Here is a 23,870-nt window from a genome sequence, read left to right on the forward strand (position 1 = left end):
CATTACCGTTTTGGGGTTTTTTGCACTCCCCGGTAGCCTGAATGTTTCTACTGCTGCTTTTTTATTCTAAAGCTAGAATGGAAAGCCAAGATTAGAAATAGAGAGAGAAAAAGAGAGAAAGAAAGAAAGAGTGAGAGAGAAAGAGAGACAGAAAGAGAGAAAGAGAGAAAGAAAGAGAGACAGAATGAGAGAAAGAGAAAGAAAGAGAGACAGAGAGAAAGACAGACAGAATGAGAGAAAGAGAGAAAGAAAGAGAGACAGAGAGAAAGACAGACAGAATGAGAGAAAGAGAGAAAGAAGGAGAGACAGAGAAAGACAGACAGAATGAGAGAAAGAAATAGAGAAAGACAGAAAGAAAGAAAGAAAGAAAGAGAGAGACAGGAAGAGAGCCAGAGAAAGAAAGAAAGAGAGAGAGAAAGAAATAGAAAAAGACAGACAGAAAGAAAGAAAGAGAGAGACCGGAAGAGAGCCAGAGAAAGAAAGAAAGAGAGAGAGAAAGAAATAGAGAAAGACAGACAGAAAGAAAGAGAGAGACCGGAAGAGAGCCAGAGAAAGAAAGAAAGAGAGAGAGAAAGAAATAGAGAAAGACAGACAGAAAGAAAGAAAGAGAGAGACCGGAAGAGAGCCAGAGAAAGAAAGAAAGAGAGAGAGAAAGAAATAGAGAAAGACAGACAGAAAGAAAGAAAGAGAGAGACAGGAAGAGAGCCAGAGAAAGAAAGAAAGAGAGAGAGAAAGAAATAGAGAAAGACAGACAGAAAGAAAGAAAGAGAGAGACCGGAAGAGAGCCAGAGAAAGAAAGAAAGAGAGAGAGAAAGAAATAGAGAAAGACAGACAGAAAGAAAGAAAGAGAGAGACCGGAAGAGAGCCAGAGAAAGAAAGAAAGAGAGAGAGAAAGAAATAGAGAAAGACAGACAGAAAGAAAGAAAGAGAGAGACCGGAAGAGAGCCAGAGAAAGAAAGAAAGAGAGAGAGAAAGAAATAGAGAAAGACAGACAGAAAGAAAGAAAGAGAGAGACCGGAAGAGAGCCAGAGAAAGAAAGAAAGAGAGAGAGAAAGAAATAGAGAAAGACAGACAGAAAGAAAGAAAGAGAGAGACCGGAAGAGAGCCAGAGAAAGAAAGAAAGAGAGAGAGAAAGAAATAGAGAAAGACAGACAGAAAGAAAGAAAGAGAGAGACCGGAAGAGAGCCAGAGAAAGAAAGAAAGAGAGAGAGAAAGAAATAGAGAAAGACAGACAGAAAGAAAGAAAGAGAGAGACCGGAAGAGAGCCAGAGAAAGAAAGAAAGAGAGAGAGAAAGAAATAGAGAAAGACAGACAGAAAGAAAGAAAGAGAGAGACCGGAAGAGAGCCAGAGAAAGAAAGAAAGAGAGAGAGAAAGAAATAGAGAAAGACAGACAGAAAGAAAGAAAGAGAGAGACCGGAAGAGAGCCAGAGAAAGAAAGAAAGAGAGAGAGAAAGAAATAGAGAAAGACAGACAGAAAGAAAGAAAGAGAGAGACCGGAAGAGAGCCAGAGAAAGAAAGAAAGAGAGAGAGAAAGAAATAGAGAAAGACAGACAGAAAGAAAGAAAGAGAGAGACCGGAAGAGAGCCAGAGAAAGAAAGAAAGAGAGAGAGAAAGAAATAGAGAAAGACAGACAGAAAGAAAGAAAGAGAGAGACCGGAAGAGAGCCAGAGAAAGAAAGAAAGAGAGAGAGAAAGAAATAGAGAAAGACAGACAGAAAGAAAGAAAGAGAGAGACCGGAAGAGAGCCAGAGAAAGAAAGAAAGAGAGAGAGAAAGAAATAGAGAAAGACAGACAGAAAGAAAGAAAGAGAGAGACCGGAAGAGAGCCAGAGAAAGAAAGAAAGAGAGAGAGAAAGAAATAGAGAAAGACAGACAGAAAGAAAGAAAGAGAGAGACCGGAAGAGAGCCAGAGAAAGAAAGAAAGAGAGAGAGAAAGAAATAGAGAAAGACAGACAGAAAGAAAGAAAGAGAGAGACCGGAAGAGAGCCAGAGAAAGAAAGAAAGAGAGAGAAATAGAAAAAGACAGACAGAAAGAAAGAAAGAGAGAGACCGGAAGAGAGCCAGAGAAAGAAAGAAAGAGAGAGAAATAGAAAAAGACAGACAGAAAGAAAGAAAGAGAGAGACCGGAAGAGAGCCAGAGAAAGAAAGAAAGAGAGAGAGAAAGAAATAGAAAAAGACAGACAGAAAGAAAGAAAGAGAGAGACCGGAAGAGAGCCAGAGAAAGAAAGAAAGAGAAAGAAATAGAAAAAGACAGACAGAAAGAAAGAAAGAGAGAGACCGGAAGAGAGCCAGAGAAAGAAAGAAAGAGAAAGAAATAGAAAAAGACAGACAGAAAGAAAGAAAGAGAGAGACCGGAAGAGAGCCAGAGAAAGAAAGAAAGAGAGAGAGAAAGAAATAGAGAAAGACAGACAGAAAGAAAGAAAGAGAGAGACCGGAAGAGAGCCAGAGAAAGAAAGAAAGAGAAAGAAATAGAGAAAGACAGACAGAAAGAAAGAAAGAGAGAGACCGGAAGAGAGCCAGAGAAAGAAAGAAAGAGAGAGAGAAAGAAATAGAGAAAGACAGACAGAAAGAAAGAAAGAGAGAGACCGGAAGAGAGCCAGAGAAAGAAAGAAAGAGAGAGAGAAAGAAATAGAGAAAGACAGACAGAAAGAAAGAAAGAGAGAGACCGGAAGAGAGCCAGAGAAAGAAAGAAAGAGAGAGAGAAAGAAATAGAGAAAGACAGACAGAAAGAAAGAAAGAGAGAGACAGGAAGAGAGCCAGAGAAAGAAAGAAAGAGAGAGAGAAAGAAATAGAAAAAGACAGACAGAAAGAAAGAAAGAAAGAAAGAAAGAAAGAAAGAAAGAAAGAAAGAAAGAAGAGAGCCAGAGAAAGAAAGAACGAGAGAGAGAGAAAGACAGACAGAAAGAAAGAAAAGGAAAAAGGAAAGGAAGAAAAAAAAAAAAGAAGGAAGAGAAAGGAAGAAAAAAAAATGAAAAAGGAAAAGGGTGAGAGTGAAAAAGAAAGAGCGAAAGTGGAAAAGGGGGTGAAAAACAGAGTGAAAAAAAGAAAAAAGAGTTGGAGTGGAAAAGAAAGGACATTCGGGAGGGGCGGTGCTGCCTAAGGTGCTTCCGCGCCCAGGAGCGAAGGAGCCGTTTGATCCCCCGGCGGGACCGCAGCTCCCGGTGGCGGAAAACGGAGCGGTGGCTGTCAGTCCGAGACTACAACTCCCGGCAGGCCCTGCGGCCGTAAAGCGCGGCGTCTGACGCAACGGCCGACGCGCCATATGAATGGCTGGCGGGCCGAGGCGGCCGCGCGCCGGGGGAGCGGGCTGGGCGCGGGGAGCTCCCGGCGCCTCTGCCGCGCGGGACGGAGCCGCGGCAGCGACGCTGGAGGGGCGAAGCCTCCGGCCGGCCGCCCGCACGGAGCCGAGCGGCGCGGAAGGGGCGTCCGCCCGGTGCCTCGGCCTCGCTCAGCGGTCCCGGTGGCGGGGGCTCAGCTCGGGCGGGGCGCGCTGCCGCCCGCCGATGGTGGAGCGCCAGGCGGTGCTTTGCTGCCGCGGACCGGGAGCTGCAGGAGCCGCCCCGGGCGAGCGGCGCCGGGCGCTGCCGCGGTCACTGTGCGGCGGCTGGCGGAGGCGCGGGAGCCGCCGAGCTGCAGCCGTGTCCCTCGGGCTGCTGCCGCTGCTGCGGGCGGGGGCGGACGAGCGGCTGGAATGACACGGCTGCTGAGTGCCTCAGTGCTCGTGGCTCTTTCTTCCACGCAAACAGGTGGAGCGGCATCGCTGAGCAGTAAAACACAGCGATGGCCCGGAGAATGGCGAGCGCAAGGAGCGCGCGGGCTGGATCCTTCTGCTGGCACAGGTGCGATCCGCAAACTCAGCCCCTTGTGCCCCTACCCTCCCGACCCCCAGGGGAAATGCTCTCCAGCCTCGAGCTGCTGCAAGACAAAACGCGTGATTTGACACTAGGGTCCGGAAAAGGTTTCCGTTTAGATTAGCAAATGCCTCAATTGTTCTTGGGTACATCCTAGGATCGGTTTTAGGCAGTGACTTTATACCGCTTGTCGGATTTTTCTTGTGCAATGGTAAGAAAATAGGCAGGTCTGATACTGGTTTCGCTTTTTTTCTACTTCATGTTCCATGAGCTGCTTTTATCCAAGCAATTGTTTTAAAGTTCTACTGTAGGCGTTTCTGGTTCACTTTTTTTTTTTTCTTTGCAGCACCCGTGACTTTTTTTTTTTTTTTTCTCTAAATCGGCAGCAAATATAGCTGAGTAAAATTACCTTGGTTTTCTTCCTTCTTAAATGTTTTTATTGATAATCCTATTTGAATATGCAGAACAAGTGGGTATGTCCTGTAATATATCCTAGCTTTTCTTGTTTACAGGGTACTCAGAAAATACTTTTCCCTTAGAGTCCCACTGAAACATTCTCAGTGCAATCTCCGTTAAGGTATGTGTTTACAAATAAGCCACCATCAGCTGAGATATTTGCCTGTGTACCTTTTCCTGTAATTCAGAGCTTGCGTTCTGTGGTTTTTATGATAAACCTATCAAACTTGCGAAACTGTTTTGCAAGTCTTAATTGTTGAAGGCAGCAAGAAGTGGTTTAAAAGCCTGTTCTTGAGCAGACAAAGGGAAAAAGTGTGAATTTGATGCTGAACTTGTCCTTTTTCATTTGACTTGCCTTGAATGATTTAGGAAGAGAGAGAACTAGAAAAAAGAGAGAAATAGAATTGGTTCTTGGGCCCTCCTAAAATGCTCCCCGTGATTCTGTGTGGAGCCAAAGTGAAGGGTGATGGAACAGAGCCCTGTGCTTTAGAAGGAAATCAATTTCAACCTGATCTCCACCCTGAGTCTCCCTAATTTCTGTTTTTAAAATGCAAACTAAGTTTAGGAAGTGTTGGAAGTTAGTATTTTGGGGAAGAAATGGCAGTTGCACCAACCGTTCCATTTCCCAGAGGCTCTGGGAACGATTCATTTTGTAAGCGCTGTAACTGCAATCGGTTGGTGGTTCGGGGTTGGAATGTGCACTTGCCCTCCTCTAAAGCACTCGTTCATTTGCATTTCAGTGCCAGGAGTCTTGAGAAACTGGAGAAGAGCCCAAGAGACATTTTTCATCCTGAGATACAAAAGGTAGGAAGTGACTTTTTTTTGTTTGGTTCTTTTTCTTTATGATTTCCTGGAAATAGAAGTAATTAAGTATAGATACTACTGGTTTGTTTCTTCCAGTAGCTAATAAAAATAATAATAATAATAATAATAATAATAATAATAATAATAATAATAATAATAATAATCGAATACTACTTAAACTGTCTCTTTATCCATTGAACTGGCCATTTCAAATCCAAACTTCTAAACACAAATAAAACCATCATCCTTGTAGAATCTTTAATAGGAGGGGGCTAAAGATGCTGTTTTTGTTGACAGGATTTACTGGTTCTTGAAGGGCAAGAGGTGAGTACAAGCCTAACTACTTCTTGCTCACAGACCCGTCCGGTGAGTACAGCTTTGTATTTTGATGGGCTTTTGATGACTTCTAAATCAATTGCTCGTTACAGTAAAAAGAAGTAATGTTTTTTTGAACCTGACAGCAAAAATAACTTGAAGCACCAACTTAATAATAATTGATCACCCATCTAAGTTAATGGTTTTATGCTATACTATCAAAGTTTAAAGGTAAATTATCGTGTAGTAGGAGATAGTATAAAATGTATGTTCTGATGTGTAGGATGTATGCAAAGATTAGAGGACCCAAATTGTTATGTCTTCTGTTTGACTGTTTACCAAATAATATTTGGTTTTATTTTCCAGGGATCGGTGAATTTTAAATTTGGAATCCTCTATGCTAAGGATGGTCAGCTTACAGGTGATGAAATGTTCAGTCATGGTGAGTTTTCCACCTTCTCCTTAATTGTTTTGCTCATCTGAAAAAAAAAAAAAAAAAAAAAAAAAAGGTATGTTTATTATTTGTTACCCTGTTCTGTCCGTTTCCTCAGTATTTGCTGGAGCTCTGCTTACCCAAGCTTTGGGTAAAACAAGCTTTGGGTTCCTTCTGTCCCACTGGGTGTTGCCCAGTTTGGTTGCATCTGGTGAAATTCACCCTGAGCCCTTACAGAACCAGCTCAAACCACGTGAGAGCCATTCGCAGCTCTCTCAGGACACCCGGAGGAGGATGGGTGACGTTTCTGAGCATCTGGCAAGTGTACTTCTATCAAAACTCGGCCTGTGTAATTTCTGGGGAAAACCCTTCTGTATCCTGGAGGGTTCCTCAAACTCTGTTGAGGATCCAGGTAGCAGTTGCTTACCTGGATGGTTCCAGCTCCTCAAGTTAACACTTGTACTCTTGCCCTGTAGTTTAGATCTATTGTAGTTTTGTTATTTTGCACGATTTTACGTCTTTGGAAAATAACGTGCGTTTCACTCTTTGGAACCTCTCGGATCATTCTTTGGTGCAGCACCACCTAATGGGACACTTGGCTGCTGTGCTGAAGGGCTTGGTTACTAGGATTGTAAATCCCGGAGAGTTTGTAAGTCTTCTGTCCCCAGGGAGGTGTCACGCTTTGTTCACTCTGTTTGTCAGGTGCTGCTTCTCGTCGGAAGTATTAACTTCAAACTGCCCTGTTCTTTTTTTAACTTTTTTTCCTGGTTCTCTCCGTAGGGCAGGGAAGGACTCTCGTATCCTGGTCGTCAGACTCAGCGCTGCCCGAGAAGATACAGAGAGTGTAAAAATCATAAGAAGCAAATAGGACTGCAGAGGAAACAAACTGGAGAGAACAAAAGGTGATATTGTTCTCCTTAGCCTGGATTAGAAACATCCCCTGTGCTTTGATGCCGGTGGCTGCCAGGGGCTCGTTAGGTCTTTTTAGGCAGGTGTAGGTGTTCACTTGTAGGTTCTATTTTTTGGCAAAGGACCATGAGAGAAGTTTATTTCTACATCCAAATAAACATTCATCTTATCTGAACATAACCTGTCATCCCATTTCTGACGTTAAGGACTCCTGTATAAATACTTGGGGAGGTTTTCTTTGTCGTTTCTGAATGGTTCCATTTTGGTTCCATCTACCTGCCGGATACTTGAACGAGTCTGAGGTGGTTTAATTGCATACTGCTTCCTTGAAATTCTGTTGGTCTCTGCTTGGAACCCTTCTTGTAGTGCTTAATGAAAGACTTCTGATGGTGTTTTCTTGCCTGTTTGTGTTTAAGGTCGTGCTCTGATGCATTTACAGAAACCATGGCAGGAGAGAGTCAGCTGCTGGAGAAGAGGAGACAGTATTATCCCTGTGCAGCATAGAACTGCGCTACTGCTGTGTCATCAGCTGTGTCTGCACTGAAAGTAGCCACCTTCACTTGTAGGTAGCTCCTTGGTGCTTTAGGACACGCTGAGGGATTTATTCCTTTTGGGATCCACGATGAGAATTCCCAAGAGAGGTAGTAATAAGGTATGAGATTGGAAAAAAGCCTGTGTCCTTGGAATGTTGTTGTTGTCGTCAAAAGTTAATTTTTCCTTCTTTCTTAGCCAGTAGTCAGCTTTTTGCTTTATTTTTTGTGGGATCAGTACTTGATTGTTTAAAAAATTGCTTCAAAATAACTGCAGCGGCTGGCCACCAGGACCTTGTTCAGATTTGCCTATTTGCTTGTAGCTAAAACGTTTCCATATTGTTTCTCGTTCTATTGAAGAAACTGCTGCCCAGTCAACTAAGAACTGAACATCTATCTGTCTAGGACATGGGGAGAGGATTTAGGTCGTGTCTTTGTTTCCAGAAAAAAGTTCCAGTGTAGTTTCTAACTAGAGGAAAAGGGGGGGTGAAGACTCGGGGCTCTGATGCCGTTGGGGGCACCCCGAGGTGCCCAGGAGAGGGAGCCCCACTGCGGTGCAGGAGCAGGTATGTTATCACGTACTAGAGAGCAAATGATAAATAGAAATAGGAAAATTATAAATATAAAAATATTTTTTAAATCGTTAAAGAAAGCGGTTTTTTTTACTTGTCAGTAGGCAGGGTTTTGATGATAAAAATGATAAATACAAAGAATATGAAGGTAGAAATCTAAGTCTAGAAATATATCATAAATACGTACAGATAAAGTTTAAAACTAGAAGAAAAAATCAGTTGCAGCAGTAGATATGATACATAATATAAATAATACTTTAAATACATGTCTAGAATTTTATAGATATTATAGATAATTATTAATAGATTGCATCAAAAGAAACCATATATATAAATGTGAGTATAACTATACAAAGTATAAAAATATTTCGATACCGTTTAAAAGAAGGTGTTTTCGTGTATTTTTTTGGTTAGAGATGGGGTTTTTATTTGGATTAATAGAAGTATTCTAGAAATATAAATCTAACTATAGAAAGATACAATCGATAGAGAAAGATATTTCTAAAAACACAACCGAACGACGCCGCCTTCGGGGGAATGGCACGAGCTCGGCCGAAGCAAGGCGAGAGCGGCCGACCCTGACGGCCTCGAGCGAACCGGGGCGAGCGGAGCCGAGGCGCGCCGAAGGCACAGAGCGGCTGGGAGTTGGGCCGAAGCGAGGCGAGCTCTGCCGAAGAGGCGAATGCAGGCGCCAAGAGCCGAGTTGAGGCGACAAGAGCCGACTCGAGCCGAGCGTCTCCGGAGCGAGCCGAGCTCCGCCGAGCGCAGCATCCCGGGCAGGGCGAGGCGCCGGGCCGGGCTCGGGGTGCAGCCGGGGCTCTGGGGGGCTTCCCCGCCTGTCCCTCTCTCTAGCCCTCCTTCCTTCTCCCCGTATTCGCCTTCTCTCGCTCCCTTTCCCCCATTCCCTCTCCCCCCACAAACCCGGCTCCTTCCTGTCCTGTCCCTAGCCCGCTACTCCCTTCTGTTCCCCCTCTCTCCTTCCTCTGCCCAGCCTCCCTGTACCCTCGTCCCGGGCTTTCCCTTCCCGTCCCGCTTTCCTGCGCAGCCCGAGCTCCCTCGCCGCCCTTTCTCATGCCCTGCTCTCGCTCCTCTCTTCCCGTGCCCCCTTTCCTTCTTTGCCCCGCAGCCGCGGGGCTCGGGCTGCCGGAGAATAAAGCCCCGAGGGCCGGAGCCCGGCGGCCCTGGGCCCTTGCAGGAGTCCCCGCGCGGGGCTGGAGGCTCTCGGCGGATCCCCCCGTGCCGCTCAAGCAGCCCGGCCGACAGCGCCGGAGCTGCGGCTTTGCCGGCATGGCGCTGAGAGCGGCCCCCGCCCTGTGCCGGGCCGTCCCCGCCGTCTGTGCCGCTCCCTCTCTCGCTGCCCCCGGCCCGTGACAGCGAGGCTGGGCAGGAACCTCAAGCCTTCTGGGGGCTGCCCCCGCTTTCTTGTTGCAGCAGAATCCCTTGCTGGGGCCATGCACGTGTGGGAAGGGCTTGGGGGAAGCGCTGCGCTGCTGTCCAGGGCAGTCGGATTCGTTCTGAGCCTTCTTTGGGGGTCGGGAAAAGGGGGGGGGGGGGTGAAGACTCGGGGCTCTGATGCCGTTGGGGGCACCCCAAGGGGCCCAGGAGAGGGAGCCCCACTGCGGTGCAGGAGCAGGTGGGGGGCGGGCGAGGGGCGGGGGTCACGCTGGGTGCCGTCCCCCAGAGGGACCCAAAGCTGCCACCAAATGCACAGGGAGGGGTGAGTGGGTGTAGGATGCTAAAACCTGGCAAGGCGTTCGGTTTTCTAGGTATTGCTAAAGAATAGGAATTGGTCTCTAAACTCAGCTGGGGAGAAACCCTCTCTACGCACTCATTTGTTTCCAGGAATGTAGAAGGTTCCGACTGGAGATGGGTAGTAGTTCTGAAGATATTGCCGTGAGGTTTTGATCTAGGAACGGACCGAGCTGTGCCCTGGAACCCTCAGAACAGCTGCAGGGGCTGAAGGCGATAGAAGGGGCTCTCTGGCACCTTTTGCCTCCGTTCTCTGCCAGCGCCCAAATCGTGTCGCAGTCCCGGAAGAGGCGCTTGTCATCCCGAGAGCCAAAAGGAAGACGTGTAAAATCCCAGCTCTGCCTTGGGTTTCGTGTGGGTTTTTTACTTCGTATTGATGTCATTCCAGAGAGCAAGGAAAGAAGAAATGTGACCGGGTCCCACTATTACTGTGTGAAGGCTTTCTTGAAAGGCTGCTGTATTTCTATTGTCTTTTTCCACTCCAAGCTTGACTTTTCCCTTTGTTTTTCGAGCTCTGCTGCATTGGGTGTCCCAAGGAGGGCGGGGTTCCTCAGCAGGGCTCTTAGGAGGTGGCGCTGATTCTGCTTTTTCTGAAGGCGTCTCAAAGCGTGCTACCAGAATGACAGTTTTGTGCACTGGAAAGCTTTCCCTCAGTGCCATCAGCGCACGTCCGTGTCTGAATTGTGGAAGCAGACGGACTAAGAACAGCCAGCACCCGGAGCAGATGTCTGCTGGCTCTGTGTCTGTGAGAAGCGGGCTGTGTGCTGGACGGGGAGAGGCGCTGTTGGAGAGTGGCATCAGCGCCAGGTGTGAGCTGTGAGGATGATGGGGGGCTCGGAGCAGCCCCAGGTGTGAGCTGTGAGGATGATGAGGGGCCGGCTCCTGCCGGGGGGGGGGGGGGGGGGGGAGGCAATTTTAGGGGGAGGCTTCGCCTCAGCTCCCTTTTGCATGGAGCTGCTGAGAAGAGGGGTTCATGGGGGGCTCCCGGGGCTGTCTCATGGAAGGACTGCGAGAGCTTCTCGCAGCGTCTGGGCGAACACCTGGATGCGCGCTTGGAGACGCGGAGCATCGCTTCAAGGAGGTGCCGAGGGACGAATCTTTGTGCCGGGAAGCAGCAGCCGAACGGGTGAGCGCGTGTGGATTTGGAGCGGGGACTTTGGTCCTTTCCCTTTTCGATTTGATCTTGGCAGTCCCCCCTCCCCGGTTCCCCAGGACCAAAAACGGAGCTTGTGAAGACAAAAGAAGGAGAGGCAAGCAGCTACTCTCCTAATATTGTCTGTGTTCGAACTGGGAGGGATCCGCCTTCACCTGCGGTTCGAAGGGTGTTGATTGAAGGAAAACCTGCCTTTTCCCGGCTGTTAGGGGTATCCCAGGGGTGACAGGGAATCCCTGCGTTCCATTTGAACGGGAATGGGCAAAGTATTGTTGTCATCTGAGGGGTTTGATTTGAAGGCAGCCAGCCCATTTTCATCATCCTAAGGTTTAAATGGAGGGGACAGCGCTGGTGTCCCTCCTTTGCAAGGGTTTGAATTGAGGTCCAAATCCCCCTTTCCACACGGCTTGAAGGATTTCATTGGAGGAAAGCCCCTTCTTTTCTGCTCTCCCAGGGGATGAACTTGAAGGGGAGAACCCATTTCTTTGCCCTTGTTGAAGCGAGGTGAGCGCCGCCCGCGGCGTCAGTTTCGGGGTTCAGTTGCGGGAAGCCGCAGCTCTGGCAGCGTTTGCAGGGCTGCAGTCGGGGCTGTGCCGCTGCATTTGAGGGCGCTTCTTGTGGCCGCGGCCCGGCCCGGAGCGTTGCCGCTCGGGAGCGCTGCCGGCCCGGGCCGGGCGGTTGCCGAGGCGCACGGGGAATTTGGCGCGGCAGCGGCCGAGCCGCTCTGCCGGTGCGAGCCGGCCGTGCGGGGCAGAGGCGGCGCGGGCGCTGCTGCGCCGGCCCGGCCGGTGCCGGCCGCGGGGCTCGGGCGCCGCCGGGGTCCCCCGGGCAGGGGGAGCGGGCGGGGGCGGGGGGGTCTCCGGGGCGGCGCCGCCCCTGCGCGCCGGAGGAGCCGCTTTGCCGCCGGGAGCCGCGCTCCGTCCGGGGCCGGCAGCGCGGGGTTCGGCTGCCGCAAGTTCTTGGGTGTCGTGGTTCGGAGGTGCTCTGTAGGGATCGATCGCACGGTTTTGTGTGGGTCGCAGTGGGTGTGCGCTAAGGGCTCTGGCGTTCTTCCTGACCGGTACGGTTCTCGGTTCAGGTGGTGACGATAAAGGTTTGGTTTGAATCGAGTTCTGTAGTCGGATATTTTTTTTGCCGGGCTATTCTGTTTTTAAAGGCGTGCAATGGTTTCTAGGGGTCGTTGCGCGAAGCAGCGGCTCGGATTTTAATTCTGTCGCGGTGGCTTTTATTAGCGTTTGTTTCGGTGGGTTCGAGGTGGCGTCGTGTCGTTAATAGCAGCGGGGTTTTTAAAATCTCTCTAATTGCGTTCGTGTTTATCGTCTTCCAGGGCTTTTATTGATTTGGTTTGTTTGATTGTAGTGTATGTTGTATTGTTACGGGATCATTTGGGAGATATTGTTAATGGTTACGTTTCTCTTTAGGCTTTGTGTTTATTTCTGGGTGGTATTTTTATTTTGATCGAATGAGGCTCTATGCGTTTATTCTTCAGCTGGGAATAATTTTTTTGTTGTAAATTAAAGTTGATTTGGTCTGGGGGACTTTTGTTTTACAAATGTATTTTCTTTTGGTTTTTTCCTTTCTTTTTTTTTTCTTTTCGTTTTTTGTTGTCCTTCGACGTATTTGGTGGTTGTTGATCAGTTTTATTTTTGGGAACGTGGGTATTTATATGGTGGGTCTTTTTAAGTAGTTGTTTGTTTTTGTTGTTTTTTTTTTTTTTAATTTGGGTAGTTATTTTCTTATTTTTTAGTGGTTGAGATTTTTTGGTTTTTTTTTCTATTTCGTTCATTAGTTCGCTTTCTAAAGTTCTTTTGACAGAGTATTGCTTATTCTTTGAGTTAGTGTAGATGTAGAATTTTGGTTAGTTTTTAAGATGACGTTCAGGGTCAGTGGCACTGATTGGAGTTGAGCGAGTTGGTTTGGGTTTTTTTAGAGGCTTTTGTGATTTGCTGCGTGTGTTTCTCCAGGGTTTTCTTTTCGTTTGGTTCCATTTTTCTGATGTGATGAGAACTGTCAGTGAAAAGAGTGTTGTGTGTTTTTTTCGCTGGCAGTTGTTTGGCTGGTGGAGGTATCTTGATGGTTTTGGAAGACATTGGTGGGAATTCGATGCTGTTTGTTTTGTCCTTGTATTTAGGAATTGGATTTTAAATGTAAAATTCTAAGGATAGCTATCTTTAAACAAAACAAGTAGATGCGCAGAAATGGGAATAAACTTTTATTTTGATCTATTCGATCTATATTTAAAATTTAACAGGTAACATAAGTCATGATATATTCCAATAAGATATTGTATTTTTTAATAGAGCGTTGTGTATGTTTATAGATATATCAATAGAGATGATAAATATAAACACAGCTCAAAGATAAATTTTAAATATAGAAATGTGTTGCGAATCTATGCAGATATATATATATAAAATTATTAAAGGATTGTAAATCTAAAGTGACATAAATCCATACAACACGTAATACAAGTGATACTGTATATATCTTATTATGATCTATTATAGGAAATAGCTATAAATCTAGTACATCACTATGATATAATATCTAAAACGTTATAGATATGGTAAATGTAAATACAACAATATTATTAAAAGTAGTTTAAAAGAAAGGAAGGTTTTGTTTTTTACTTGGCAAAAGCAGGGGTTTTATGATAAAAACTACAAACACAAATGATAGAAAGGTAGAAATCTACGTGTAAAAATATCTCATGAATACATCAAGATGGATATAAAAATTGAAAATATTAGAAAAAAGAAGTTGTAGCAGTAGATTTGGTACATAATAAAAATAATAATTTATCTATACGATGTGAATAATATATATGTGATATGTAATTATGAAGAGAATGCATCAGTATAAACTGTGACTATAAAAGTGAATATAATTATGCAAGCTATAAATATAAAACTATTTCAATATAGTTTAAAAGAAGGGTTTTTTGGTATTTGTTTGGTTAGAGATGGGATTTTTTTTGGAATAATAAAAGTATGATAGAAATCTAAATCAAAGTATAGAAATATGCAATCAATATATAATGATGTTGATAAAACCACAAAATATGAATAAATACAGATAATAGGAATAGGCATAATAGATTGTATAAACGACGTAACACATCAATGTCCGGTATAAATATGCGTGTGAATAGAACTAGGAAAACTAGAACTATAAAATTTATTTCAAGAAGGCTTGAAAGAAAGGGGGCTTATTTGGTTCTTGTTTGGTAAGAGGCAGGTTTTTGGCATTTATTTTTAGAGGAGTTTTTTGCGGGGGGGAATCGCCCCTGTTCTTTTTTGCCGCCTTGGCTGCCCGCAGCCCCAAGGCGCGCGGCGCCCCCGGCTGGGGTGGGCGGCAGTGCTGCCGCCTTGTGGGCAGAGCGCGGTACTGCAGCCCGCCGCCGCCAGGCAGCCCTCTTGGGCGTGGCGCGTGGCGGAGTTTGTTTGACCTTCTAAAAATGGCGGCCTAAAGGGCGGGAAACCGGAGGACCCCGGTGTGTCTATCCGGACTGCCTGCACGGAACACCGACGCCGCCGCGGCCCCGGCGGAATTTTTGTGGCGTTTTAGGTGTACCCGAGACGGGCTGTGCGGTCAGCGGCGCCGCGGGCGGGCGTATTTCGGCGGTTTTCTGACCGGCATCTGAGTAACCGCCTCTCTCGGCCGAGGGGGTCCTCCCACGGCCGCCATGTTGGGAGTGGCGCATCATCAATGTCGCGGGAGTTTGTTTGACCTTCTCAAAATGGCGGCCAAAAGGGCGGGAAACCGGAGGACCCCGGTGTGTCTATCCGGACTGCCTGCACGGAACACCGACGCCGCCGCGGCCCCGGCGGAATTTTTGTGGCGTTTCAATTGCGATGATGGCATTCCGGTTCGCCTGCAGGGTTCGGCGTCGCGGGAAATCGTTTCTAGGGCTCGAGGTGGGTGTCGGCATTTTGATCAGGCAGCTGGCAAAACGCCTACGCCTTGGGGTCTTTCCAAGGGGCGCTGGGGGCGTGGCCCGGGCGGGGCGCCGTGTTGACGAGCTGACGTCATTAGGCGGCACTCTGCCTGCAGTGCGCCGATGCAGACGGCAGGGGGCGCTGCGCCTGCAGTGCGCCAAAGCAGGCGGCAGGGGGCGCTGTGCCTGCAGTGCGCCCATGCAGACGGCAGGGGGCGCTGTGCCTGCAGTGCGCCCATGCAGACGGCAGGGGGCGCTGTATAAATAGAGTATTAAGTCTAAACTATCTAGAAGAAGAAATAAAAGCTCTATGTCACCTGCAGCTGTAGAAAATTTCAGGCTCCCATGGAGGAAATAGTTTTCCTAAAATCATTACCGTTTTGGGGTTTTTTGCACTCCCCGGTAGCCTGAATGTTTCTACTGCTGCTTTTTTATTCTAAAGCTAGAATGGAAAGCCAAGATTAGAAATAGAGAGAGAAAAAGAGAGAAAGAAAGAAAGAGTGAGAGAGAAAGAGAGACAGAAAGAGAGAAAGAGAGAAAGAAAGAGAGACAGAATGAGAGAAAGAGAGAGAAAGAGAGACAGAGAGAAAGACAGAAAGACAGACAGAAAGAAAGAGAGAAAGAAAGAGAGACAGAGAGACAGAAAGACAGACAGAATGAGAGAAAGAGAGAAAGAAGGAGAGACAGAGAGAAAGACAGAAAGACAGACAGAATGAGAGAAAGAGAGAAAGAAGGAGAGACAGAGAGAAAGACAGAAAGACAGACAGAATGAGAGAAAGAGAGAAAGAAGGAGAGACAGAGAGAAAGACAGAAAGACAGACAGAATGAGAGAAAGAGAGAAAGAAGGAGAGACAGAGAGAAAGACAGAAAGACAGACAGAATGAGAGAAAGAGAGAAAGAAGGAGAGACAGAGAGAAAGACAGAAAGACAGACAGAATGAGAGAAAGAGAGAAAGAAGGAGAGACAGAGAGAAAGACAGAAAGACAGACAGAATGAGAGAAAGAGAGAAAGAAGGAGAGACAGAGAGAAAGACAGAAAGACAGACAGAATGAGAGAAAGAGAGAAAGAAGGAGAGACAGAGAGAAAGACAGAAAGACAGACAGAATGAGAGAAAGAGAGAAAGAAGGAGAGACAGAGAGAAAGACAGAAAGACAGACAGAATGAGAGAAAGAGAGAAAGAAGGAGAGACAGAGAGAAAGACAGAAAGACAGACAGAATGAGAGAAAGAGAGAAAGAAGGAGAGACAGAGAGAAAGACAGAAAGACAGACAGAATGAGAGAAAGAGAGAAAGAAGGAGAGACAGAGAGAAAGACAGAAAGACAGACAGAATGAGAGAAAGAGAGAAAGAAGGAGAGACAGAGAGAAAGACAGAAAGACAGACAGAATGAGAGAAAGAGAGAAAGAAGGAGAGACAGAGAGAAAGACAGAAAGACAGACAGAATGAGAGAAAGAGAGAAAGAAGGAGAGACAGAGAGAAAGACAGAAAGACAGACAGAATGAGAGAAAGAGAGAAAGAAGGAGAGACAGAGAGAAAGACAGAAAGACAGACAGAATGAGAGAAAGAGAGAAAGAAGGAGAGACAGAGAGAAAGACAGAAAGACAGACAGAATGAGAGAAAGAGAGAAAGAAGGAGAGACAGAGAGAAAGACAGAAAGACAGACAGAATGAGAGAAAGAGAGAAAGAAGGAGAGACAGAGAGAAAGACAGAAAGACAGACAGAAAGAGAGAAAGAGAGAAAGAAGGAGGGACAGAGAGAAAGACAGAAAGATAGACAGAAAGAGAGAAAGAGAGAAAGAAAGAGAGACAGAGAGAAAGACAGAAAGACAGACAGAATGAGAGAAAGAGAGAAAGGAGGAGAGACAGAGAGACAGAAAGACAGACAGAATGAGAGAAAGAGAGAAAGAAGGAGAGACAGAGAAAGACAGAAAGAGAGAGAGAAAGAAATAGAGAAAGACAGAAAGAAAAAAAGAGAGAGACAGGAAGAGAGCCAGAGAAAGAAAGAAAGAGAGAGAGAAAGAAATAGAAAAAGACAGACAGAAAGAAAGAAAGAGAGAGACCGGAAGAGAGCCAGAGAAAGAAAGAAAGAGAGAGAGAAAGAAATAGAAAAAGACAGAAAGAAAGAAAGAGAGAGACCGGAAGAGAGCCAGAGAAAGAAAGAAAGAGAGAGAGAAAGAAATAGAGAAAGACAGACAGAAAGAAAGAAAGAGAGAGACCGGAAGAGAGCCAGAGGAAGAAAGAAAGAGAGAGAGAAAGAAATAGAGAAAGACAGACAGAAAGAAAGAAAGAGAGAGACCGGAAGAGAGCCAGAGAAAGAAAGAAAGAGAGAGAGAAAGAAATAGAGAAAGACAGACAGAAAGAAAGAAAGAGAGAGACCGGAAGAGAGCCAGAGAAAGAAAGAAAGAGAGAGAGAAAAGAAATAGAGAAAGACAGACAGAAAGAAAGAAAGAGAGAGACCGGAAGAGAGCCAGAGAAAGAAAGAAAGAGAGAGAGAAAGAAATAGAAAAAGACAGACAGAAAGAAAGAAAGAGAGAGACCGGAAGAGAGCCAGAGAAAGAAAGAAAGAGAGAGAGAAAGAAATAGAGAAAGACAGACAGAAAGAAAGAAAGAGAGAGACCGGAAGAGAGCCAGAGAAAGAAAGAAAGAGAGAGAGAAAGAAATAGAGAAAGACAGACAGAAAGAAAGAAAGAGAGAGACCGGAAGAGAGCCAGAGAAAGAAAGAAAGAGAGAGAGAAAGAAATAGAAAAAGACAGACAGAAAGAAAGAAAGAGAGAGACCGGAAGAGAGCCAGAGAAAGAAAGAAAGAGAAAGAAATAGAAAAAGACAGACAGAAAGAAAGAAAGAGAGAGACCGGAAGAGAGCCAGAGAAAGAAAGAAAGAGAAAGAAATAGAGAAAGACAGACAGAAAGAAAGAAAGAGAGAGACCGGAAGAGAGCCAGAGAAAGAAAGAAAGAGAGAGAGAAAGAAATAGAAAAAGACAGACAGAAAGAAAGAAAGAGAGAGACAGGAAGAGAGCCAGAGAAAGAAAGAAAGAGAGAGAGAAAGAAATAGAAAAAGACAGACAGAAAGAAAGAAAGGGAGAGACAGGAAGAGAGCCAGAGAAAGAAAGAAAGAGAGAGAGAAAGAAATAGAAAAAGACAGACAGAAAGAAAGAAAGGGAGAGACAGGAAGAGAGCCAGAGAAAGAAAGAAAGAGAGAGAGAAAGAAATAGAAAAAGACAGACAGAAAGAAAGAAAGGGAGAGACAGGAAGAGAGCCAGAGAAAGAAAGAAAGAGAGAGAGAAAGAAATAGAAAAAGACAGACAGAAAGAAAGAAAGAGAGAGACAGGAAGAGAGCCAGAGAAAGAAAGAAAGAGAGAGAGAAAGAAATAGAAAAAGATAGACAGAAAGAAAGAAAGAGAGAGACCGGAAGAGAGCCAGAGAAAGAAAGAAAGAGAGAGAGAAAGAAATAGAAAAAGACAGAAAGAAAGAAAGAAAGAAAGAAAGAAAGAAAGAAAGAAAGAAAGAAGAGAGCCAGAGAAAGAAAGAACGAGAGAGAGAGAAAGACAGACAGAAAGAAAGAAAAGGAAAAAGGAAAGGAAGAAAAAAAAAAAAGAAGGAAGAGAAAGGAAGAAAAAAAAATGAAAAAGGAAAAGGGTGAGAGTGAAAAAGAAAGAGCGAAAGTGGAAAAGGGGGTGAAAAACAGAGTGAAAAAAAGAAAAAAGAGTTGGAGTGGAAAAGAAAGGACATTCGGGAGGGGCGGTGCTGCCTACGGTGCTTCCGCGCCCAGGAGCGAAGGAGCCGTTTGATCCCCCGGCGGGACCGCAGCTCCCGGTGGCGGAAAACGGAGCGGTGGCTGTCAGTCCGAGACTACAACTCCCGGCAGGCCCTGCGGCCGTAAAGCGCGGCGTCTGACGCAACGGCCGACGCGCCATATGAATGGCTGGCGGGCCGAGGCGGCCGCGCGCCGGGGGAGCGGGCTGGGCGCGGGGAGCTCCCGGCGCCTCTGCCGCGCGGGACGGAGCCGCGGCAGCGACGCTGGAGGGGCGAAGCCTCCGGCCGGCCGCCCGCACGGAGCCGAGCGGCGCGGAAGGGGCGTCCGCCCGGTGCCTCGGCCTCGCTCAGCGGTCCCGGTGGCGGGGGCTCAGCTCGGGCGGGGCGCGCTGCCGCCCGCCGATGGTGGAGCGCCAGGCGGTGCTTTGCTGCCGCGGACCGGGAGCTGCAGGAGCCGCCCCGGGCGAGCGGCGCCGGGCGCTGCCGCGGTCACTGTGCGGCGGCTGGCGGAGGCGCGGGAGCCGCCGAGCTGCAGCCGTGTCCCTCGGGCTGCTGCCGCTGCTGCGGGCGGGGGCGGACGAGCGGCTGGAATGACACGGCTGCTGAGTGCCTCAGTGCTCGTGGCTCTTTCTTCCACGCAAACAGGTGGAGCGGCATCGCTGAGCAGTAAAACACAGCGATAGCCCGGAGAATGGCGAGCGCAAGGAGCGCGCGGGCTGGATCCTTCTGCTGGCACAGGTGCGATCCGCAAACTCAGCCCCTTGTGCCCCTACCCTCCCGACCCCCAGGGGAAATGCTCTCCAGCCTCGAGCTGCTGCAAGACAAAACGCGTGATTTGACACTAGGGTCCGGAAAAGGTTTCCGTTTAGATTAGCAAATGCCTCAATTGTTCTTGGTTACATCCTAGGATCGGCTTTAGGCAGTGACTTTATACCGCTTGTCGGATTTTTCTTGTGCAATGGTAAGAAAATAGGCAGGTCTGATACTGGTTTCGCTTTTTTTCTACTTCATGTTCCATGAGCTGCTTTTATCCAAGCAATTGTTTTAAAGTTCTACTGTAGGCGTTTCTGGTTCACTTTTTTTTTTTTCTTTGCAGCACCCGTGACTTTTTTTTTTTTTTTTTTTCTCTAAATCGGCAGCAAATATAGCTGAGTAAAATTACCTTGGTTTTCTTCCTTCTTAAATGTTTTTATTGATAATCCTATTTGAATATGCAGAACAAGTGGGTATGTCCTGTAATATATCCTAGCTTTTCTTGTTTACAGGGTACTCAGAAAATACTTTTCCCTTAGAGTCCCACTGAAACATTCTCAGTGCAATCTCCGTTAAGGTATGTGTTTACAAATAAGCCACCATCAGCTGAGATATTTGCCTGTGTACCTTTTCCTGTAATTCAGAGCTTGCGTTCTGTGGTTTTTATGATAAACCTATCAAACTTGCGAAACTGTTTTGCAAGTCTTAATTGTTGAAGGCAGCAAGAAGTGGTTTAAAAGCCTGTTCTTGAGCAGACAAAGGGAAAAAGTGTGAATTTGATGCTGAACTTGTCCTTTTTCATTTGACTTGCCTTGAATGATTTAGGAAGAGAGAGAACTAGAAAAAAGAGAGAAATAGAATTGGTTCTTGGGCCCTCCTAAAATGCTCCCCGTGATTCTGTGTGGAGCCAAAGTGAAGGGTGATGGAACAGAGCCCTGTGCTTTAGAAGGAAATCAATTTCAACCTGATCTCCACCCTGAGTCTCCCTAATTTCTGTTTTTAAAATGCAAACTAAGTTTAGGAAGTGTTGGAAGTTAGTATTTTGGGGAAGAAATGGCAGTTGCACCAACCGTTCCATTTCCCAGAGGCTCTGGGAACGATTCATTTTGTAAGCGCTGTAACTGCAATCGGTTGGTGGTTCGGGGTTGGAATGTGCACTTGCCCTCCTCTAAAGCACTCGTTCATTTGCATTTCAGTGCCAGGAGTCTTGAGAAACTGGAGAAGAGCCCAAGAGACATTTTTCATCCTGAGATACAAAAGGTAGGAAGTGACTTTTTTTTGTTTGGTTCTTTTTCTTTATGATTTCCTGGAAATAGAAGTAATTAAGTATAGATACTACTGGTTTGTTTCTTCCAGTAGCTAATAAAAATAATAATAATAATAATAATAATAATAATAATAATAATAATAATCGAATACTACTTAAACTGTCTCTTTATCCATTGAACTGGCCATTTCAAATCCAAACTTCTAAACACAAATAAAACCATCATCCTTGTAGAATCTTTAATAGGAGGGGGCTAAAGATGCTGTTTTTGTTGACAGGATTTACTGGTTCTTGAAGGGCAAGAGGTGAGTACAAGCCTAACTACTTCTTGCTCACAGACCCGTCCGGTGAGTACAGCTTTGTATTTTGATGGGCTTTTGATGACTTCTAAATCAATTGCTCGTTACAGTAAAAAGAAGTAATGTTTTTTTGAACCTGACAGCAAAAATAACTTGAAGCACCAACTTAATAATAATTGATCACCCATCTAAGTTAATGGTTTTATGCTATACTATCAAAGTTTAAAGGTAAATTATCGTGTAGTAGGAGATAGTATAAAATGTATGTTCTGATGTGTAGGATGTATGCAAAGATTAGAGGACCCAAATTGTTATGTCTTCTGTTTGACTGTTTACCAAATAATATTTGGTTTTATTTTCCAGGGATCGGTGAATTTTAAATTTGGAATCCTCTATGCTAAGGATGGTCAGCTTACAGGTGATGAAATGTTCAGTCATGGTGAGTTTTCCACCTTCTCCTTAATTGTTTTGCTCATCTGAAAAAAAAAAAAAAAAAAAAAAAAAAGGTATGTTTATTATTTGTTACCCTGTTCTGTCCGTTTCCTCAGTATTTGCTGGAGCTCTGCTTACCCAAGCTTTGGGTAAAACAAGCTTTGGGTTCCTTCTGTCCCACTGGGTGTTGCCCAGTTTGGTTGCATCTGGTGAAATTCACCCTGAGCCCTTACAGAACCAGCTCAAACCACGTGAGAGCCATTCGCAGCTCTCTCAGGACACCCGGAGGAGGATGGGTGACGTTTCTGAGCATCTGGCAAGTGTACTTCTATCAAAACTCGGCCTGTGTAATTTCTGGGGAAAACCCTTCTGTATCCTGGAGGGTTCCTCAAACTCTGTTGAGGATCCAGGTAGCAGTTGCTTACCTGGATGGTTCCAGCTCCTCAAGTTAACACTTGTACTCTTGCCCTGTAGTTTAGATCTATTGTAGTTTTGTTATTTTGCACGATTTTACGTCTTTGGAAAATAACGTGCGTTTCACTCTTTGGAACCTCTCGGATCATTCTTTGGTGCAGCACCACCTAATGGGACACTTGGCTGCTGTGCTGAAGGGCTTGGTTACTAGGATTGTAAATCCCGGAGAGTTTGTAAGTCTTCTGTCCCCAGGGAGGTGTCACGCTTTGTTCACTCTGTTTGTCAGGTGCTGCTTCTCGTCGGAAGTATTAACTTCAAACTGCCCTGTTCTTTTTTTAACTTTTTTTCCTGGTTCTCTCCGTAGGGCAGGGAAGGACTCTCGTATCCTGGTCGTCAGACTCAGCGCTGCCCGAGAAGATACAGAGAGTGTAAAAATCATAAGAAGCAAATAGGACTGCAGAGGAAACAAACTGGAGAGAACAAAAGGTGATATTGTTCTCCTTAGCCTGGATTAGAAACATCCCCTGTGCTTTGATGCCGGTGGCTGCCAGGGGCTCGTTAGGTCTTTTTAGGCAGGTGTAGGTGTTCACTTGTAGGTTCTATTTTTTGGCAAAGGACCATGAGAGAAGTTTATTTCTACATCCAAATAAACATTCATCTTATCTGAACATAACCTGTCATCCCATTTCTGACGTTAAGGACTCCTGTATAAATACTTGGGGAGGTTTTCTTTGTCGTTTCTGAATGGTTCCATTTTGGTTCCATCTACCTGCCGGATACTTGAACGAGTCTGAGGTGGTTTAATTGCATACTGCTTCCTTGAAATTCTGTTGGTCTCTGCTTGGAACCCTTCTTGTAGTGCTTAATGAAAGACTTCTGATGGTGTTTTCTTGCCTGTTTGTGTTTAAGGTCGTGCTCTGATGCATTTACAGAAACCATGGCAGGAGAGAGTCAGCTGCTGGAGAAGAGGAGACAGTATTATCCCTGTGCAGCATAGAACTGCGCTACTGCTGTGTCATCAGCTGTGTCTGCACTGAAAGTAGCCACCTTCACTTGTAGGTAGCTCCTTGGTGCTTTAGGACACGCTGAGGGATTTATTCCTTTTGGGATCCACGATGAGAATTCCCAAGAGAGGTAGTAATAAGGTATGAGATTGGAAAAAAGCCTGTGTCCTTGGAATGTTGTTGTTGTCGTCAAAAGTTAATTTTTCCTTCTTTCTTAGCCAGTAGTCAGCTTTTTGCTTTATTTTTTGTGGGATCAGTACTTGATTGTTTAAAAAATTGCTTCAAAATAACTGCAGCGGCTGGCCACCAGGACCTTGTTCAGATTTGCCTATTTGCTTGTAGCTAAAACGTTTCCATATTGTTTCTCGTTCTATTGAAGAAACTGCTGCCCAGTCAACTAAGAACTGAACATCTATCTGTCTAGGACATGGGGAGAGGATTTAGGTCGTGTCTTTGTTTCCAGAAAAAAGTTCCAGTGTAGTTTCTAACTAGAGGAAAAGGGGGGGTGAAGACTCGGGGCTCTGATGCCGTTGGGGGCACCCCGAGGTGCCCAGGAGAGGGAGCCCCACTGCGGTGCAGGAGCAGGTATGTTATCACGTACTAGAGAGCAAATGATAAATAGAAATAGGAAAATTATAAATATAAAAATATTTTTTAAATCGTTAAAGAAAGCGGTTTTTTTTACTTGTCAGTAGGCAGGGTTTTGATGATAAAAATGATAAATACAAAGAATATGAAGGTAGAAATCTAAGTCTAGAAATATATCATAAATACGTACAGATAAAGTTTAAAACTAGAAGAAAAAATCAGTTGCAGCAGTAGATACGATACATAATATAAATAATACTTTAAATACATGTCTAGAATTTTATAGATATTATAGATAATTATTAATAGATTGCATCAAAAGAAACCATATATATAAATGTGAGTATAACTATACAAAGTATAAAAATATTTCGATACCGTTTAAAAGAAGGTGTTTTCGTGTATTTTTTTGGTTAGAGATGGGGTTTTTATTTGGATTAATAGAAGTATTCTAGAAATATAAATCTAACTATAGAAAGATACAATCGATAGAGAAAGATATTTCTAAAAACACAACCGAACGACGCCGCCTTCGGGGGAATGGCACGAGCTCGGCCGAAGCAAGGCGAGAGCGGCCGACCCTGACGGCCTCGAGCGAACCGGGGCGAGCGGAGCCGAGGCGCGCCGAAGGCACAGAGCGGCTGGGAGTTGGGCCG

At 45.6% G+C, this 23,870-nt stretch overlaps 1 protein-coding gene and 1 long non-coding RNA gene across 2 annotated transcripts; both read left to right on the top strand.

Annotated features, from left to right (window-relative positions):
- Window positions 1-3,607: 3,607 nt before the first annotated feature.
- On the top strand, window positions 3,608-7,587 carry LOC136557993 (GTPase-activating Rap/Ran-GAP domain-like protein 3). Its single transcript, XM_066552229.1, has 5 exons — window positions 3,608-3,838; window positions 5,047-5,110; window positions 5,408-5,434; window positions 5,792-5,867; window positions 6,639-7,587. The coding sequence occupies exons 1-5, from the start codon at window positions 3,780-3,782 to the stop codon at window positions 6,704-6,706; spliced, it is 294 nt and encodes a 97-aa protein (XP_066408326.1). The 5' UTR covers window positions 3,608-3,779; the 3' UTR covers window positions 6,707-7,587.
- An 11,426-nt stretch (window positions 7,588-19,013) lies between these two features.
- Window positions 19,014-23,604, top strand: LOC136557997 (uncharacterized). Its single transcript, XR_010783821.1, has 6 exons — window positions 19,014-19,195; window positions 19,723-19,787; window positions 20,407-20,470; window positions 20,756-20,782; window positions 21,140-21,215; window positions 21,987-23,604. It is a non-coding gene; the product is annotated as an uncharacterized lncRNA (long non-coding RNA).
- Window positions 23,605-23,870: the final 266 nt, after the last annotated feature.

The sequence above is a fragment of the Molothrus aeneus genome, chromosome 6 (assembly GCF_037042795.1).
Source record: "Molothrus aeneus isolate 106 chromosome 6, BPBGC_Maene_1.0, whole genome shotgun sequence".
In the NCBI taxonomy this organism is placed as follows: Eukaryota; Metazoa; Chordata; class Aves; order Passeriformes; family Icteridae; genus Molothrus; species Molothrus aeneus.